The sequence below is a fragment of the Typopeltis vanoorti genome, chromosome 25 (genome assembly GCF_054136105.1).
Source record: "Typopeltis vanoorti isolate ZY-2024b chromosome 25, IOZ_Tvanoo_1.0, whole genome shotgun sequence".
In the NCBI taxonomy this organism is placed as follows: Eukaryota; Metazoa; Arthropoda; class Arachnida; order Uropygi; family Thelyphonidae; genus Typopeltis; species Typopeltis vanoorti.
The window spans coordinates 21,713,324-21,733,960 of record NC_143573.1 but is presented as its reverse complement, the minus strand read 5'-3'; the positions used below and the strand labels follow the sequence as shown (position 1 = coordinate 21,733,960).

General features: G+C 36.1%; 1 protein-coding gene across 1 annotated transcript in view; it reads right to left on the bottom strand.

Annotated features, from left to right (window-relative positions):
- Positions 1-20,637, bottom strand: part of LOC150092596 (phospholipid-transporting ATPase ABCA1-like) — a 982,930-nt gene that overhangs the window by 510,985 nt on the left and 451,308 nt on the right. Inside the window, exons 24-25 of the mRNA XM_090414749.1 lie at positions 10,931-11,169; positions 1,446-1,557 (exon numbers count right to left, since the gene is read on the bottom strand). Coding sequence (XP_090270875.1) covers positions 1,446-1,557; positions 10,931-11,169 — 351 coding nt within the window. The remainder of the gene's footprint in view (positions 1-1,445; positions 1,558-10,930; positions 11,170-20,637) is intronic.

Genomic DNA, 20,637 nt, shown 5'->3' with positions numbered 1-20,637 from the left:
GTCAGGATGTCATCCTCATCTAACCATGTCTCACTTATTCCGACAATCTCTGGGTGCACAGATACAATTAGTGCAACCATTTTATCCGCCTTGTTTCTTATACTTCTAGCATTGGTATACAAACACAACAACTCATTTCTGGATCTACAGCTAGTTCCACTGATACCACTCACTCGATGTGATCTCTCCATGCTGGACTGGGGCCATTTCTCTTTCTGCTTCTTCATTTTAGAACCCTTTGCAATTCCATCTGTTTCCTTTTGATCCCTGATCATCCCATTACTTTCCTGCCTACACATTCTCTCACCTCCTCTTGGAGCATCCACCTTTCTCACGCTGTGTATCCCTGTCCACCCTGAGCCTCCCCATTTCCCTGCTCCTCTTCCACACCCATTCTCTCATTTTCTATACTCATACCACTCACTTCCACATTCATTTCCACTCCTTCAATCTCTCCTGTCTTACTCTCCTGCTCTTCCACATCACTCCCCTCTCGATCTGATTCATTCTCTCTATTCACTTCTCTACCTTCCAGCAGCAGTCTCTCCAAGCGACTCACACCATAACCACTCAAATGCAGTCCATCGCTCCCATACAGCTCACTTCGTCCCTCAAACTCATTCCACACATTAACAAACTGTACTCCCATCTCCTCACACATTTCAGCCAGAATATCATTCATAATCCTTGCTCTCCGCCTCATTTCACCACAATCATACCTAGGCAACACACTGACCACCCTTCCTGTCACACTATTCTCCTTTATCTTTCCAAGCAGTCTCCTGACATTCATTTTGACATGCTCTTTGTTCTCTCTCAAATCATTCGTACCAATTAATACAATTAACTCTTTTGCTCGTTCCCACCTCATATTCAATGCCTCAATCACTCTACTCATTTTACAGCCTGGAATGGCATCACTGCAAAATAATGATATTGCATAATAATAGTCCACAGAAATCAGTTCCATTGATATATCAATTATGGAAATAATGTTTATTCAAAGGCTTGTTTTAGTATTAAGGTCTTAGTGCTTAAACTATAAGAAAGTTTCATTTGTGTTTGTAGAGTGAGTTCGGAAATAGAATCAGAGGAGTTAAGCACAACATACATTTTTTTTCTTTCTTTCTCTTTTACATGACGACTCCCTCCCATGGCAAGTTCTAAATGTATAGGTGGTATTCTCATGCTGGGAGATTAAATTTACATAGAGACATTTGCAAACATCTATGACTATAGTTGGGATATGAACACAGATTGTTGTTAGGAGAGTGGGTATGTTAACTGCTGGAACCAACCAGGCCATCACAACTTAGTGAATTTACACTTTAAGTTGCCAAATTCAAAGAAAAAATAAACTTTTTAGTTAATTTCATTTGTAATAGTATTCCCATTTATTTTAATCATTAAATCAATAATGAAATGGAGATTTATGAAATACTCACCCCATGCTGAAGTAGAAATAGGAGGCACAGTTTCAGATGTAGCATTACTATCAGAGTGATCTGATTTGGAATCTATAGTAGACATTTCTGCAAATCCTTCATCAGTGACATCCTAAAATATTAATTTCAATTCCTATTAATTTTATACTATTTATTCCATTTATTTTATACTATATGTCATTATTAAAACGCCATTAAGCTACATTACATTTGCCATCCATTTCATCAAACTGGTTTCTAGCAAATAACATGAGGTTAAGTATATTTATGCAGCTAAACATGTCACATTGGATTAGCAAAAAACATACACTTTTTTAAGCCAAATTATTTTTGAAGTAATTTCAATCAAATACCAGTGCAGTCTTTAAAAATATGAAAAATAGTTTGGTGCAAATGGTATGCCACTATTCTAACAGTTTGAGCTTTCAAATACCACAACTCACTGGAAGGAAAAATAGGGATATATGACACATAGAGAGAGAGAGAGGGAGAGAGAGAGAGAGAGAGAGGGAAGGAGGGGGGGGACCTGCATACCAAGCAGGCACAATGGAGTGGGCATAGGCTATTTGCATGGGGGGGGGGGGAGAGGTGGATAAATGGAATGCACTGTCCAAGAGAGTGAATGTGTAGAAAGTGAGTGATTTTAAAGTATGGTATAACTGAATTTTATAGTACCTAAAAGTGAGCCACCAGCAATGAGATTCTTGATTCCATTATTCCTGTGTTAATATTGATGATAAGAAAAGAAGAGAAATAATATTTCATTACAATTATTAACACTAGACCTCCATGAAGTCAAAAGACTTATCATGAGAAGTCCATACTGTCCCTCTCTCTCTCTCTCTCTATCTCTCTCACACACACACACACAAAAAAAAAAGCTCATCAAACCATGCTCATTCAACCTGCTCCCTTGTTTGCACACTCATACAGTTTCCAGGGATGGCCCCTCATTCTATGAAAATATTCCTTCCACATTAACCTAGTAACATCTGCTTACCAATTTATATCTCAGTCATATATATATATATGCAAATTACATATCCATAATCTGCCATCATGCCACCACATTTTAAAGACTAGATACCACTGTATTCAACATTCCCTAGAGACTTTCTGATATGTTCTCATCTGCAGGAAAACCAAGTGACCAAACCTGTGCACAATAATCCATAAGAGGCCTGATCAAGATCCTATACAATTGAACCATAATCTCTATCTTTCTGAATGTCAAGGTCCTCTGCATTACTGCAGAATCTGATGTGATGATTTAACTTGTGCAATGTGACTTCAGGTCCTTGTCCACCCCACCCAGATTTCTTATTTACTTCCATCAAAATTTTCCCACTAATTTTATACCATCTGCAAACAGTTGCATATATCTACTTAAACGCATCCCAATATTATTAATATACAAATTAAACGATGGCCCACCTGAGAACACCATTATGACTTTCGTCTTTTTTAAATATTACACACCCATATGCACAACTTGCTATTACCTAACTAACAGCCATTTATCCAACTTGCTAGCCTAGTATCTAATCCCATCCATACCAATTTGTCATCTGGCAATCTATCAAAATTATTATTATTATTATTATTATTAAACAAGACCTCTGGAGTCAAAGACTCATCTGGGAGGTCCTTTTATCACACACACATCTCATCATACCATGTCTTAAACACACTCAAACTCCTTGCAGACACCACACTCTCAGGCAAGGCATTCCAATCATTCACAACTCTGCACGAAAAAAACCTGCCTCTCACTCCCCTACTCCCACCCTCTTTATACAGTTTCCAGGGATGACCTCTGGTTCTCCCCTGATCTCCCACTATTCTCTATAGAACTTCTCCACCATTGATCTTATAACAACCTCTTATCAACTTGTAGGTCTCTATCATATCTCCCCTCTTCTTTCTCTCCACTAGACTCTGCAAATTACATCTTCTCAATCTTTCCTCATACTGTACATTCCAGAGGTCAGAAACTACCTTAGTCAGTCACCTTTGGACCCTTTCCAACATCTCTTCGTCCTTCTGAAAACCAGGTGACCAAATCTGGGCACAATAGTCCATCTGTGGCCTAATCAAAGCCTTATACAATGGAACAAGAATCTCCCTACTTCTATACGTCAGTGTCCTCCGCATCATTCCCAGAAGTCTTTGTGTTGTCTTCACAATTTTGGCGATGTGTCCCCTAAATTTTAGATCCTTATCCACTATCACCCCCAGATCTCTTATTTCCTCTACTTCCAACAATATATTCTCACCAAGCATAAATTCTGCATCCCATCTTTGTTTTCCAAATTTTAAAACCTTACATTTTGCAACATTGAACTCACATCCCCATTTGCTTGCCCAATCACTCAATTTATTCACGTCTTCTTGCAAGGTCACAACATCTTCACTACTCTTTATGGTTCGTCCCAACTTTGCATCATCTGCAAACAACTGAATATCTCCATCCAAATCTTCGCCAATATCATTAATATACAAGTTAAACAGTAATGGCCCTAAAACAGACCCCTTAGGCACTCCACTAGTGACTTCCCTTTTCCTGGATATCGCTCCTCCTATACACAACTTGTTGATACCTATCAAATAGCCAGTCTCCAATCCAATGCACTAATCTAATATCCAACCCCATCTGCTCTAGTTTGACTGTCAACTTATCATGAGGTACTCTATCAAAAGCTTTTGCAAAATCCAAGTATATTACTGTGTATCCTTCTCCTCTGTTCAAGGAAGCAGTCACTTTATTGTAATAAGTAGATTACTAAAACATGACCTCCCTTTAGCAAATCCATGCTGTCCATCAAAGATTATACCATTGTTGTCAACCCAACTCTGGATCCTAGTTCTCACAAGCTTCTCCAACAACTTAACCATAACACCTGACACAGAGATAAGCCTATAGTTTGATGCTTGAGTTCGATCACCTCCTTTATGAAGTGGCACAATCTTGCCCTCCTTCCACTCTTTAGGAACATGAGAAAGTGCAAGACTCGTATTAAAAAAATATGTCAAGGCAGGTGTCAACTCTCTAGCACATTCCTTCAGAATATGCAGTGATATATTATCAAGTCTCACAGCTTTATTTATATCTAGTTTACTCAATTCCCCAAACACCTCTTGCTCACTTACAGTCAGTCTCTCCTCCCCATCATCAACTGCTCTCAATCTCTCCATGAAGTAACATTCACAAGATTGAAAGATCTTTATGAACTGCTCATTAAGTATCTCCATCACACACACATTCTGAAACAGCTGTCTTTATACCATTTCCTCCACTCAATGTCATCCTTCCATAATCATTCTTTTTTTTGCTGGCTACATATCGAAAGAACTCCCTAGGATTGTTTTTGACTTCATTAGCTAACTGCTGTTACTCTCACCAACCAAGTCACCCTCCTTGCCTCGTCCTTGTAGACCTCATGAAATTGGTTACTTCCACTTCTCTTATGCTGCCTCCACAATGCCCGAAATAGTTTTTGAAAATCTACTAAATAGTTTTTGAAAATCCCCCAAGCTGCATTGATCTCTTTTCCAGCTAACTCCTCATTCCACGCTACACCTGCAACCTGTCTCCTGAGCTCTTTATAATCCACCCCCCCCTTGTAGTTCCACATATACCCTTTTTTCACAGGGGTCCTTCTACTGCTGGCAACCACCCAGGTAATCACCTCATGGTCACTTTCACCAATTGGTGGATGATTTGACACCTCATTTATAATTACATCCTCCGATGAGATGACCAAATCCAAGACCCTTAATCCTCGTGTGCCCTCCGTTACATACTGTCTGAGGTAGTTATCCCTCAAAAACTCAAGAAACTCATTTTCTTTACTTCCAGTTGCTATCTCTTCATTCCAGTCTATATTGCCATAATTAAAATCACCTATAATGATCACCCTTTTCTTATTTGCTTGGCTTATTTGACTATACATTTCACTATCACCACCATCCACATTACCAGGTCTATTACAACATCCCACCAAGTATTTGATTCTATTCACCTCTATCTCACACCATACTGCCTCAAAACCACTGGCCCTATTTCCCTCTTGCATCTCTACCTTGTATGGCCATAACTCTTTCTATATCATCAATAGCACTCCCCCTCCCTTTTTACCCCTTCTATCCTCACGAAACACATCATACCTTTCCATCTCTATTCCTGTCAGGATGTTGTCCTCATCTAACCATGTCTCACTGATTCCGGCAATCTTTGGGTGCACAGACGCAATTAGCGCAACCATTTCATCCACCTTGTTTCTTATACTTCAAGCATTTGTATACAAACACAACAGCTCATTTCTGGATCTACAGCTAATTCCACTGATATTAATCATTCGATGTGATCTCTCCATGCTTGACTGGGGGCATTTCCCTTTCTGCCTCTTCATTCTAGAACCCTTTGCAATTCCATCTGTTTCCTCTTGATCCCTGGTCATCCCATTTCTTTCCTGCCTACACATGCTCTCACCTCCTCTTGGAGCATCCACCTTTCTCATGCTGTGTACCCTTGTCCACCCTAAGTCTCACCGTTTCCCTGCTCCTCTTGCACACCCATTCTCTCATTTTTTATACTCATACCACTCACTTCCCCATTCATTTCCACTTCTTCAATCTCTCCTGCTCTTCCTAATCACTCCCCTCTCGATCTGATTCATTCTCTCTATTCACTTCTCTACCTTCCAGCAGCAGTCTCTCCAAGCGACTCACACCATAACCACTCAAATGTAGTCCATCGCTCCCATACAGCTCACTTCGTCCCTCAAACTCATTCCACACATTAACAAACTGTACTCCCATCTCCTCACACATTTCAGCCAGAATATCATTCATAATCCTTGCTCTCCGCCTCATTTCACCACAATCATACCTAGGCAACACACTGACTACCCTTCCTGTCACACTATTCTCTTTTATCTTTCCAAGCAGTCTCCTGCCATTCATTTTGACATGCTCTTTGTTCTCTCTCAAATCATTTGTACCAAGTATATCTAAGTATACAGGACTCCTTGTCCAATGCCTTTGTCATCTTGTTGTAGTATCTAAATAAAGTGGTCAAACATGACCTTCCTCTAACAAATCCATGTTACCAATGACAGAGAATGCTGCTGTTATCAACTCACTTCTGTATCCTAGCTTTCTCCAACCTCTCCAGCACCTTAACCACAACTGGAGATACACAGATTGGCCTATAATTTGGAGCCTTAGCCATATCATTACCTTTGATAAGTAGAAAATTTTATCCTCTTTCCACTCTTTGGAATTTGGGCTGTTGCAAGGTGCTTTTAAACAGGAATAGTTAACTCCCTAGAATATTCCCTTATGGCACACAGTAATATGTCATCAAGTTTAGTCAATTCCTCATATACTTCTTGCTCACTTACCAGCAGTCCATCCTCTCCTATTTCCTCTACACTTGAGCTTTTCATGATATCACACCGACAAGGATGAAAAACATTTTGGAATTGCAGGTGAGTGTGATCATGAAGTGATCATCTTGGATGTGGCTAGCCATATGAAGGCTTCTGTGAGGAAAGGATATATGGGGAAGTACAAGCCTGGTGATTACGACATACTTAGGAGAGCTTGAAACTATAGCATGGAGTGAAGAGCTGAGTGGAAAGGAAATAAATGCTGCTTGGGAACTGGGAAAGAAATACTTAACATTCATCAATGTGTGAATGAAGTCTGAAGTTGAAAAGACTGAATATGGTAGGTGAAAAATGGATGAATGAGAGTATTAACACCCCAACTGGTCAGGACGTATATATACGTCCAGATAAATCTGGATACGATTCTGTACCACCTATTGAATAACATGGATAAGAAGTGCAAATTGGTCTCACTAGTAACTGGTAGAAGGTTAAGCATGAAATTTTGAAGAAGAAGCACTTTGGAGGCAGCACAAGATGAATAATGGTAATAATCAGCTGCATAAAGAGTATAAAGGGCAAGTGAGAAGATTGACTCAGTTGGTAAGGACAGTAATAGTGCAGTACGAGCAGAAATTAGCATTATTCAATCCAGTAATACTAATCTCCCACTTTCATCCATTAACATCATCTTATTATGATTACTCTTCTTTCTGCTTGCCACATATAAAAAAAACTGAGTATTTTTCTTGGTTGATATAAGAAGTTCAAGTTTAGAGAATGACATGAGATGGTGAATGAGCAAGAAATATAGGACTAGTTAAGTAAGCTATATGTCAATAAATCAATAGAACTTGATGACAAATCACCATGTGCCTTTAGAGAATGTTCCAAGGAGATAGCAGCCTTGACTTATCTGTATAACAAGAGTTTTTGGCACAAGTCCCATAGGAGTGAAAGAAAGGTAAAATTGTTCCACTTCACAAAGGTGGTGATAAAGCTAAGGCTACAATTATAGGCCATTCTGTATAACTGGGGTTGAAATTTAGGTATTGAGATTATTGAGAGATAGAATACAAAAGTGGATTGATAACAGTGGTATTCTTTGTGCTTGTCAGCATGGTTTTGTTAAAGGGAGGTATTATTTTATCAACTTGCTTATGCACTATAATAAGGTGAAAAATGTACTGAATAAGGGAAACGCATATATAGTAGCGTACATAGATTATGAAAAGGCTTTTGATGGAATGCCACACTACAAGTTGGTAAGCAAACTAAAGCAGATGGAACTGGATGATAGTTAGTGAGTTGAATAGGCAACTGGCTCGCAGATAGGTATCAGCAAGTTGTGTATGGAGATGCAGCATTCCAGAAGAGGAAAGTCACTAGTGGTATGCCACAAGGGTCTGTTTTGGTACCATTGTTATTTAAGTATATTAATGATCTTGGGTTGGTGCAGATGATGCAAAACTGGGGCAGATGTTGTAGCTTTACATTAGGACTTAAATAGATTATATGAGTGGTAACAGTATGGAACTGTCAGTTTAATGTTGAAAAGTGTAAAATTCTGAAATCTGGTAGACAACAATGGGATACAAAGTATATGCTTGCTGGGGAAATTCTGAAAAAGATGGGGTGGTAGGATGGACAAAAATATAAAGTTCAGAGTTCACATTGCACTAGTTGTGAATTTGTCACATAGGATAATGGTAATGATGTGGAGGACGTTAATGTGCAGAAATAAAGAGATTTTGGTTCTATTGTATAAATCTTTGATAATACTTCATATGGCTTATTGTGCACAGATTTTGGCCCCTGGTTTTGTATATCCTAATCATGGTAATGAGGATATACTGGAAAAAAGTATACTGAGTGAGATGGTAACTGGTCCTTGGGATGTGGGATATGAAGAGAGACTGAGGGAATGAAGTTTGCAAAGCCTTTTATATAGGAGGAAAAGAGAGAGAGAGAGAGAGAGAGACAGGACATTTAAAGGACACGACTGAGACATTTAAGTTGGTGAAGGGTTGTTACCTGGTTAATGTGGAAGAAATTTTTCATAGAATGGGGTAGAACAAGGGGACATTCCTGGAAGCTGTATAAGGAGTGTGTGACAGGGGTATCTGCAAGGAGATGTGCTTTGCATTATGGGACAAGGAGTGATGAGAACTTGGTCTACCTTTGCTCGGGTTGCCTGGTGTTGCACCACCTTACCTCAGTCCTGAAGATATTTTCAGCCACAAACTTTGTTTGCTTACACTTGGATAAAGGATTAAACTAAATTTATTATAGTATAACCAAGTGAAAAATAAACTTCCAACATTTTTCTCTATATCCAGAGTAATTCAATAATAAGGTAGTACACCTGTTGACAACTCCTATAGGTAAATATGACCTCTCCTATTGCTTCTGCCTTAGTATCTCCACGTTTGGGTCTGCCTCCCACTGACGAGACCTCAATAAAGGTCAAAACTGGTCTGGGTAGTGGCCCTTCCCTTAATGCATAGCAGTATACATGTCCACAAGGAGATGTGCTTTGTATTATGGGAGATACTCAGACAAGGAGTGATGAGATCTTGGTCCACCTTTGCTCGAAGTTGCCTGGTGTTGCACTACCTTACCTCAGTCCTGAAGATATTTTCAGGTGCAAACTTTGTTTGCTTACACTTGGATAAAGGATTAAACAAAATTTATTATAGTGTGCCATGGAGTTCTGATTTTTCAATCCTTGCAGATTACCTCACAACATGCCTCTATGGCTTAATCATTCAAAGTTTTCTTTAGGGTTTGCACAAAATCTCCAAGTTTTAGTTCTTGTTTTCATACTCTTTCAGTTTTTTTTTTTTTTGAAAAATGTTTGTGTATTTGAGTCCACACTTCACATCTGATGACTTGTTTCAAAATTTTCTTACACACACACCCTTCTTTTTGTGATCACTTCCTCTTTCAGATCTTCTGTATACTCCTGTGTCCTGAACCTGTGGGAAAACATCACTGTCAACAATAACATAGTCAAATAGACTTTTCTTATTCCTTGTATCTTCTCTCCATGTGAATTTGTTCACATTTTTATGTTGGATCATGGTATTGTAATAACTAGTCCATGTCTTGGACAGAAATCTAGCAGCTACTTACCATTATTATTAGCTTTGCTTTTTCTCCAAAGTTTCCCAAAACATTCTTATATGTCTGGTAATCATTTCCTACTCTGCTGTATAGATTTCGAACAAGGACCAACTTTTCCTTTTTTGTTGTGTCAGCTCCCTTCTTTAATGCCTCGAAAAATTCCTTCACTACTTCCTTATTAGAAGCTTCTGTGGGACCATAAGCATAAATACATCTCATTATCCAGTTTCCCCATTTTGTTATTTCCCCACATCACTCCACTTAATATTGCCTGCCATTCAAGAAGATTATCCTCATATTTAGTGTTGAATGCTATAGCCACTCTCTCCTTTCCCTGATTGTTATTGCCTGAATAATAATTCTTTGTTTTGGTTGCCATTATTATGTCGATCTGGTATTATCCAATTCTTTTGCAAGTTCCATTGATGTTTCTTATGTCGATAGTGCCAATCTTGATCCTGCTCCTACTGAGTTCGGGTTTGTTCCAGTAGTTGACGTTTCACTGTTTGCCATGACAACAACAATGGGAGCCTTGTTTATTCAGGCAACACCCCAGCCAGCATGAAATTATTCATGTTGTACCATCGTTGAGTTATAGTTTAAGCCAATAAGAACAGAATTTGATCAGATAATTCCTAAATTGCCAGCCCATTCTTGTTCATTCAGTATCCAGGAGGATACCCAACAGGGTGCCCCACAAGATGTTGAGGATTGGATATCATGTCAGAAGCCCTGGTTGGGTTTCTGCATTCCTCAAAAGACCATATGGATGTCTCCTCACAGTTATCAAGCCTTGACCCTTAAGCACTCCACCAGAAAATAAAACACTAAAAGAATATGACAATGATAATTTCTAATTACAATATAAGCTGAATTAGTAATTCCAATAAAATGTGTTTAAGAATAGAATGAAACTGAGCAAAACAATTAATTTATTTTAATTAAATAAAGCATATCCATACATACATTGGGTCCTTTGGGAAGATTTTCTCGTACACCAGTTGAGGAGCTTCCACATTTTTCCTGAGTTGCAACACAATAATCATTAGCTTTTACTAAAGTCAAATAGTAACCATTACCAAAGCGGGTTTTCAGAAAGAGAGATGAACCACAACATCTCAGTTTGCCATTTGCAATCACAGCTATTCTATCACCAAGGAGATCTGCCTCATCCATGTGATGTGTTGTGAGAATTACTGTGCGACCTTTAAAAACAAAACCAAAGAGACTTTATAAGATGGTTTTCATTATGAATAATTTGACTTTTTTTTTATGTGACTCCAACCCCATGAAAAGTTGCTAACCTACAGTATATTGGCATTAATACAATTCATAGATTAAGTGCTAGATAAGGATCAGAAATCCTCTAAAGCCAAACATGTGACTTTTTTTTTTTTTTCCAAGAGACTTCAGGCCTCCAATAAGCTGGGTGTGATTTCAAGCCAAAAACCTGTTGGTTATAATGAACTTGACTAAACATAAATTATATGAGAAGAAATACAATTGTATAATATTAAAAACATTAATATTCTGTGATTAGTGTCTGATTACATCCAACTGAACATACACCAAATAGATAATTATATGAAGAAAGGATTGAATGAAAACAAATGTTACAAGGTACATTCTTCTTACTGCTCTGCAGCCAGCAATGTGATACTATTTGGAAGCTAATTATTATTAATATTATTATTATTATTATCCAGGCCTCCATGGAGTCAAAAGACTCATTGTGGGAGGTCCTTCCTAAGAAACACAAAGTTTATCAAGACTCATCAAGGGGAGGTCCCCCCCCCCCCAAGAAACACATCAGATGGAGAATAGAGGAATAGAGTTTACAGGTTACAAGAATATCCCGATCCATCTTCCCTTTAGCTTCAGGCTTAATGACCTGTCATAGCCAAATAGCATGGCTTCTTAGAAACCTGCTGACTTTACCGTATTTATTTGAATATAACTTGCACTTTTTTTTTCAAAAATTAGAGTTAAAAAATTGTGGTGTGAGGTATATGTGGGGATTTTAGAAAACTAAAGATTTTTAGGACAAAACTCAATTGATGTTTATAATTAAATCCTTATTATTCATTATAATTTATAATTGTTCACATTATTTATAAAATGAATGCATTCAAATGTTGATTATCAATGTTATTTACACAATTGGCAGTTCACCTTCATCACACGATATATTTGAATCTTTTTTCAACAATGTTTCTGTAATTAAATTAAATTAATTAATTCTAGCAAAATCCTATCCCAAGCTCTCAAAATCCAATTGCACAACAATTCTAATGATGGGCTGTTAATCTTGCAATCCAAGATCAAGACAATGTCAATGTCTCACTCCCACATTTCCTTTACTGGTTGATTCCATCTCTATGCACATGATTGGGCAGTATTAACAAAAGACTGCATGACTCAATGACAAAGGCAAGCCGACGATTGTTGAGTTGAAATGCTTATTCTCTTCAACCGAATTCCATAATATCTGAAACTGCGATAACAACATTCACTATCTATTTATTAACATTTTAAACTTTTTTTGTGTGTGAGGTACATGATAAACTTCATAATTTCTTTTTCGTGAAATAAAATCAGGGGTACGAGGTATAATGCAAGGACAAGTTATATTCGAGTAAATATGGTATATAATTCAGTTTCTAACTGCATTAATCTAACTGCATACATCTAACTGCATTAATCCACCTAAATGTCACTTTTCCAATAGATCTCTTTCCTACTATCATTGCATTAAATTCTATGGAAGTGACTAAGCCATTTTACAACAGCCCTGCTAAAACATTCATGAATGATAACAATGTCAATTTTCATTCCAATATCATTCTTTTTTAATAATTCTAATACTGAGATGCCATCTGCTCGCTTACAATTTTTTTACGACTCTCACATCTCTGGACTCTACTGTTGGATCAACTTTTTATTATTATTATTATTTAATATTTTTTAATAGCCTAGCTGGTTTGAATGCTCTCCTGTATACAGCTAGTTCAGTGTTTTAAATGTTCTCTTGTATTCCACATAAATTTACTCACCATATTGTTCAATTTGTGATTGTATGGAGTAAATTCAAAGAGAAGTTAGAATGGCGTAAAGCTGATGAATTACATTTGAATGGGTTTGGTGTTGGACATTTGGTGTTTGTTGTTTGCTAAGAGTACACAGAATTCACATAAAATGAGCAGTGCTAAGGATCAGAGAGGGGTTAAGCAGATTATAGACTTTGATGCACGGGAAGAAGAAAGGAGATGTGATAGAGATCTTACAGTTATTTAAGAATTCTACAAGATTAATACAAAAGGAAATATAAAAAGAGTGAACATTAAGATGGGAAGAATGAGCGGCCATTGCTAGAAGTTGTATAAAGATGTGGTAACAAAGGGTGTGAGAAGTAGATTTTTTTACACAGAGAGTTGTTGGTGAGTGGAATGCATTGCCAAAGTGCATTATGAAGGCATGAAGTGTAAATAATTTCAAAGTTCATTATGGTAGACATGTTGCTGGTTGAGTGAACCTCCCACAATGAGTCTGTTGACTCCATAGAGGTCTGTAATAACAATAATAAAGAATATCTGCTTTGCTTATTGTGTTGTCTATTTCCATATTTAACACTTTCACTGCTGGGAATATTATTATTATTATAACCTGTGGAGTATCACAAGGAGCTGTTCTATCTCCCAGTCTGCTTATTACACACGATATTAGCCATCTTCTCCTAAAAAGTAAAATCTTCCAATACGCAGATGACACAGCCATAGTATCCATTCACAACAACACAAATATCACTTACAAAAATATGCAACATGACATCAATCAAACCATTACCTGGCTAACTGAAAATAGCATATATATATAAACCCTGAAAAAACAAAGCTAATGATATTCAAAACCCTCCTGACCCTACTCATAGAAACTAAATATCTCACTATCCAACATCCATCCTCATATACACAAAGCGCTGATCCTAAAACCACAAACATCAGACAGGTGAAAACAACATGTTATCTCAGACTTCACTTCGATGCTGATCAAAGTTGGAATAGCCATACAAATTATCTACACAAACAAACTCAGAATAATAGCAAGCAAATTATATCGATTAAAAGACATTGCTCCAAAATGTTTTTTACATAATGCTTTACACACAAAAATACTAATCTATAAAGCATTATGTGAAAACATTTTAAGATATTCAATTACATCATATGCATTCTGCACAGATTACAAACTTAACAGATTACAATCGTTGCAAAATAAAATGTTAAAACTAATATTCTGAGAACAAAGAGAATAGCCCACACTTATATGGGCAGCAAGGATAGACCACAAAATATTTAAGGTGAAACACTTATGCTACTACACAATCATGTTAAAACATTACTTTAGTCCAACCTACACAGTAACCAGAACAACAAATCAGATACCAAGTCTACAGTCAACAAACTACATAACATATAACTACGGAAAAGCCACCCAAAGCTTCTACATACCTGACATAATCAACAGACCCATTCAATGACAGAAACCTAAGGATGGACCTACAGAGAGCTGAAACAGGCACTATATAAATATTAGAGCAAGACTGAAAATTAGAAGGACATTACTCTCTCTCTCTGACACATACACATGCAAACCTATAACAAAACCCTCTCAAACACCCTTACAAGGACAGATACAAACATGCAATATCCAAACTCCCCCCCCCCCCACTTTGCAAAAAAAGTTAAACAGTGCAAAAGTAGTGGTAGTCCGTGGGCACGTGTACTCGCCTCTATACTTCAACTGGAAAAAAGCATTTATGTGTGTATATATATATATATATATATATACATACACACATCATATATATGTGACCAAGCACATACACATAAACAGTTAAATCTACACCTGGCTTGCAACAGGTATGGAATCAAAACCATGAAACCACCGCCATCTATTATCTTCCTCAGATAGGCTCTGCTGAAGCTTTGAGGAAGAAAGCAGAAATGCCACCCAAACAAACAAGTATTATTATTATTGATTTGAAAATAGCATTGTGGAAAAGTGAAATGAATGCATTCAGCATTCCTATTGTATGTTAATAGAAAAGAAACTGACAATGTAAAAATTGTAAATCAAAATAAACTGTAAATTGAAATTGAAAAAAAAAAAAACATTATTAATATTATTATTATTACATAACACCTCCAGGGAGTCCAAAGACTCATCAAGGGAGGGCACCTGCTCTACAACTCTCTGTCCCACTAACCTCAACTACCTTCATTATCTATACCAGCGCCATCTACCACCTCAATTTTCATAGTAAATCACAAACATCCATGTCCACAGCAGGATTCAAACCCACAGCCTTTTGGCTGGGAGCAGATATGCTAACCATTCGGCCAACCAGGTCGGCACTGAAAATACTACTGATTAAAAAAAAAAAAAAAAAAAAAAAAAAAAAAAAAAAAAAACACCAATATTAAAAGTGAAATGAATCCATTCAACAATCCCTACTGATAAGAAAAAAGAAACTGTAAATATAATTTCTGAATTAAAATGAACTGCAAATTGAAATATAAATAATAAAACGCACAAAAAAATTATCTGTATGCATATAAAATTATTCCACAATCAATATCGTTAATAGGAAAATTATCTCTCTCTCTTAACACATTAAGCGAATCATTGTAAATATGTATATGAAAAAAATTGTAAAATACATTGTCATTATTATTATTTATGTATTTAAATAAGATATACAGTTACACCCCACCGAGTTACATAAGTAATGCATTCTGTAAACCTTGACGTAACTTGAATTTTACGTAAGTCAAATTTGTAAATTACATACATACAATAAAATGTTCAATGGCTATCTTACATTAAATTTTTTGCCATTAATCAGATATTTTCCATTTTTGCTATTTTTCATTTTTGGGATGATTAAAAAAATTCAATTATGAAAAAATTTATCAATTGTATTTGAATAATATACATACTATAAATATGAAAGTATGAAAAATATATAATATCAAAGAATATAAAAACAAACTGAAATATTCACTTTTCAAATAAAAAAAAAGTCTTTTGACAGCTAAATTGGCTGTTCTAAGGAATGCTGTTCGGCGGGAAGTTTTACCCCTTTCAATGTTGAAGGCTGAGGGTAGTCAGGATCGTCTGAGTTGTCATCTTGTTGTGAACGGCATCTCACAAACATGTCTAGAGCAGATTGTGTGGTCACAAGCTTCTTGTTCGCGTAGATGGTCTTGTAGCTAGACATATCAGAATAGATATGGCGGCTAACATTTTTGAACGGCTCAGTGTTCGGATCTATCGATTCTAATTTTGCTAACGCCATGTCTATCAAGTTAAAAACCTCGGCTAGTTCCTTCTTTTACTTTTAATAAGTTTAGTTAATAGCTTTACTTTTCTTTTAATAACTGTTCTTGTAAAGTAATTGCAGACCTTCGTTTTTTAGATTTATTACTAGTGCATTCGGTTTTGAGTTTGCATTCCATTTTAAGGGTAAAAAAAAAACAACGAAACTAGGAGTGATAACATGTGACTGAGCTAACAGTGCAAGGCATCTACTACTGTACTGCAATAAGGCTGTCAAAGACGCACCTGCACTAAGCTGCAAACATGTTCACATGAACTAGTAAATTTATTATGTAGCTGCAAATTTATGTAAGTCGCGTGTTAAGTAACTTGGGATGTAACTGTATACTTAAAAATAATTTTAATTGTTGAATATTTGTACTGAAAATTTGTAGTGAACAAAAATGTAATAGTAATATTTTAATTATATACTTGCAAATGTTCTGTATATGTGAAAAGGATAATAAACTGTCAAAAATTATTATTAAAAAATAAAAAATAATAATAAGGAGCAGTTCTATCTCCTATTCTGTTTAACATATACACACAAGATTAGCCATCTTCCCCTACAGTCATATCTTCCAATACGCAGATGATACTGCCATAGTATCCATTCATAAAACATGCAAATATAGCTTACACAAATGTGCCACACAATATCAATCAATCCAATCACTAACTGGCTAACTAAAAATGGCATATACATAAACTGAAAACACAGAGCTAATGATATTCAAAAACCCTCAGATCCTACCCACAGAAACTAAATATCTCACTATCTGACATCCATCTTCCTATACACAAAGCGCTGATCCTAAAACCACAACCATCTCACAGTTGAAAACAACACGTTATCTTGGACTTCACTTCGATGCTGATCAAAGTTGGAATAGCCATATAAATTATCCACACAACAAACTCAGGATAGCAGCAAGCAAACTATATCAATTAAAAGACATTGCTCTGACAAGCATAAAAATACTAATGTATAAAACTTTATAAGATATGCAATTACATCATATGCATTCTGCTTGTAGCAGATTATAATTGTTGCAAAATAAAATAGTAAAACTGATATTCTGAGAACAAAGAGAACAATCCACACTTATACAGGCAGCAAGAAAAGAATAAAATATTTAAGGTGAAACACTTATGCCACTACACAGTTATGCTAATACATTGCTTAAGTCCAACCTACAGAGTAACCAGAACAACATGTCAGATAACAAGACTATAGTCAGCAAACTACATGACATATAAGTGTAATAATCACAATAGAAAAGGCACCCAAAGTTTCCACATACCTGACATAATCAACAAACTGCCATTCATCGACAGAAACCTGGGGGACCTACAGAGTTACAAGGACCCAAATACCCCCATCCAAATCCAACTCCTCCCCCTTCAAAAAGGTTAAACTATGTTCATGAAGTGGTAGTCTGTGGGCACATGTACTCGCCTCTACACGTTAACCAGAAAAAAGCATTTATTTAGTAGGAAGTTTTTGGTATTGAAACCACATTGGAATATAAGGAGTTTATTAAAAATAACAATTAAAACTGACAAATTTTGTGCATCATAAGACTTACATCATCAGGGGTAATGGTACATAAATGTTTTACAGAACAAAAGTTTATTAATATTTAATTACACATTTTAGATGTTTTTGATAACTTCACAATTGTAACATATGATTGATAAACCAGAATACATGTGATATACTCATTACTGTATGTGTGTTGGAACATTGCTAGTTGTTGCAATCACGTTCTGTGATATCATGTGTGCCATATCCTAGGTCTGTGGCAGTTAAATTTTTGATGAAAGCAGACTATACTTGATGTAAAATTAAGCCTTGGTGTTTATTGCATTGTGTAGGGATCCTAAGCATTTGTGAGGCCACTTTAAATTTTCTTGTGAAACAGTTATTATCAATACATGACATTTTTGTTTGTTGCCAGAGTACTAGATGGGCAGTAGTGATTCTGTATAATGCCAGGTCTGATTTATGCTATCTTCTTTACTCAACGTCTTTTACATGTTCAGACTCTCCTGACCTTCCTGTCTGGCCTACATAAGAAATGTCACAAGAACAATGAATCTCATAGACACATGATTTTTTCATGGGTGATGTGGCAGTTTTGGTGATTGTAAGAATCTTGATATTTTTTGTAAATATAAAAAAGACACTTTTATGTTGTGCTTGTGGAGCATCACAGCCACTTTGTCCGTGACATTTTTGATTTAAGGTAGTGTGATTGCATTCTTGAAATCTTGTTTAAGTAAGGGAGTTGTAGGAAATGTATTAAGAATTTTTCTGATCGTCTTGGGTTCAAAACCATTAAGTGCAAGGTTCTGTTTCAGGTAGTGCAGTTCTTCACGCATTTTAATTGGTGTGCTTGATATATTGTATGCCCTGTCTCGTAAAGTTTTAATTATGCCTATCTTTTGCAATGGATGGTTGTGTGAAGCGGCATATAAAAATCTTACCATTGTGGTAGGTTTTCTGTATACAGAGATAACCTTTTTTTCCCCTCTACATTTACTTTGACAAGGATATCAAGGAATGGTAATTTTTTGTGCTGTTCTAGTTCAATAGTGAATTTTATATTGGGATGCAAGTTGATCAGATAATCTTTAAAAGCAATCAGTTCATCCACTATTCAGACCAAATGACGAAAATATCATCAACGCAATGTAACCAAAAAATATATCTTAGAAGTGAAATTTCTCATCTTGACTGAAAATTTTGTCTATCCAACTGAAATATTTTAATTGGGTCTATACATTTTTCATTCAGGATACAGCTGAGGTTTTCAATATTTCTGCCTATTATCACAGTCTTTGTCTTTTTATTGCTGAATTTCATACCAGATTTATAACAGAAGTTATTCAATTTAGTTAAGGAGTCCTGCAGACTTTGTATTAGATTTATTTAAGAGTATAATATACTCTGCCTAAAGTAAAGAGATTAACATATCTAATTTTGAAACTTTTCTTCATAACATGATGCATATATCAATGATGAATACTAGTGAGGAAAGCATACACTCTGGTCTCAATTTTACTTTTCAAACCATTTTTCTATACCTCCTACAATTATAACTACAGACTTTCAAATTAAATATAAGCTGTGTATTATTCTGTAATAATATCTTGTTCACACCATATAATCGAAGCATAAATGCTAAAATAGTGACACCTTCAGAGCAGGTGGTATGGTCAACATTAATGCCAATGACTTGCATAATCTCTTTAACACACATGCCAAAGGAACATATGGCAGTCTAATGCATGCGAGATTGAGCCTCCCAAAGCAACAAATGATAATAGCCCATGTAAAATGCCCTGAAACAGACTTCATTTTTGGTGCATAGTTAAGGAATAACTGTTTCCATGTAGTGGAAAGAGCAAGTTTCATTCATCTCGACATAAGGACTTTGAATGAGTGATGTACAAAGCACATCAGAATCTATATTTCCTCATGACAGATAGAATCCAACCATCACTGAGCTATCTGCTTTATAATAGACTTGCGACCTACAGTCTGCTTCTGAAAGTATAAGTGCATGATAAAGATGAAGCAATGAAGATCAATCTGCATCCCGTTTGGTAGAGAATGTAGTGGAAAGGAGATTATTATTATTATTATTCTAATGCCTTTCAATCATTCACAACTTTAGGTGCAAAAAAATGAGTCTTTTGACTACATGGAGGTGTGAATAATAATAATAATAAAATTGCTCCCTCATACACAATGTGCTGCTATTTATCAGATATCCAAACTCCAATCCAATGCATTAGTCTAATATCCAACCACATCCACTTAAGTATGACTATCAACTTATAATGTGGTCATCTATCAAAGTCTTTACAAAATCAAGTACTGTGTATCCATCTTCATCCAATGAATCTGTCACCTTATTGTAATAATTAAGAAAATAACTAAAACATGAGCATGCTTTAGCAAATTATGTTACTGATTAAGTTGACAACAGCAGCTGTCAACTCAGTTCTGGATCCTGGTTCTCACTAGCCTCTCCAACACTTTAACCACTACATCTGACATACAGATTGGCCTATAATTGGATGCTAGAATTCTGACACCTCTGTTATGAAGCAGTAAAATCTTGCATTCCTACCACTCCACTGGAACTTGATCCCATGTCAAGTAATGTAAGATATATTAAAAATTATGTCAAACCAGATGTCAATGCCCTGGCATATTCCTTCAAAATTCACAGTGATATATCATCAAATCCCAACAGCCTTCTTAATATCAACAATTTCTTCCT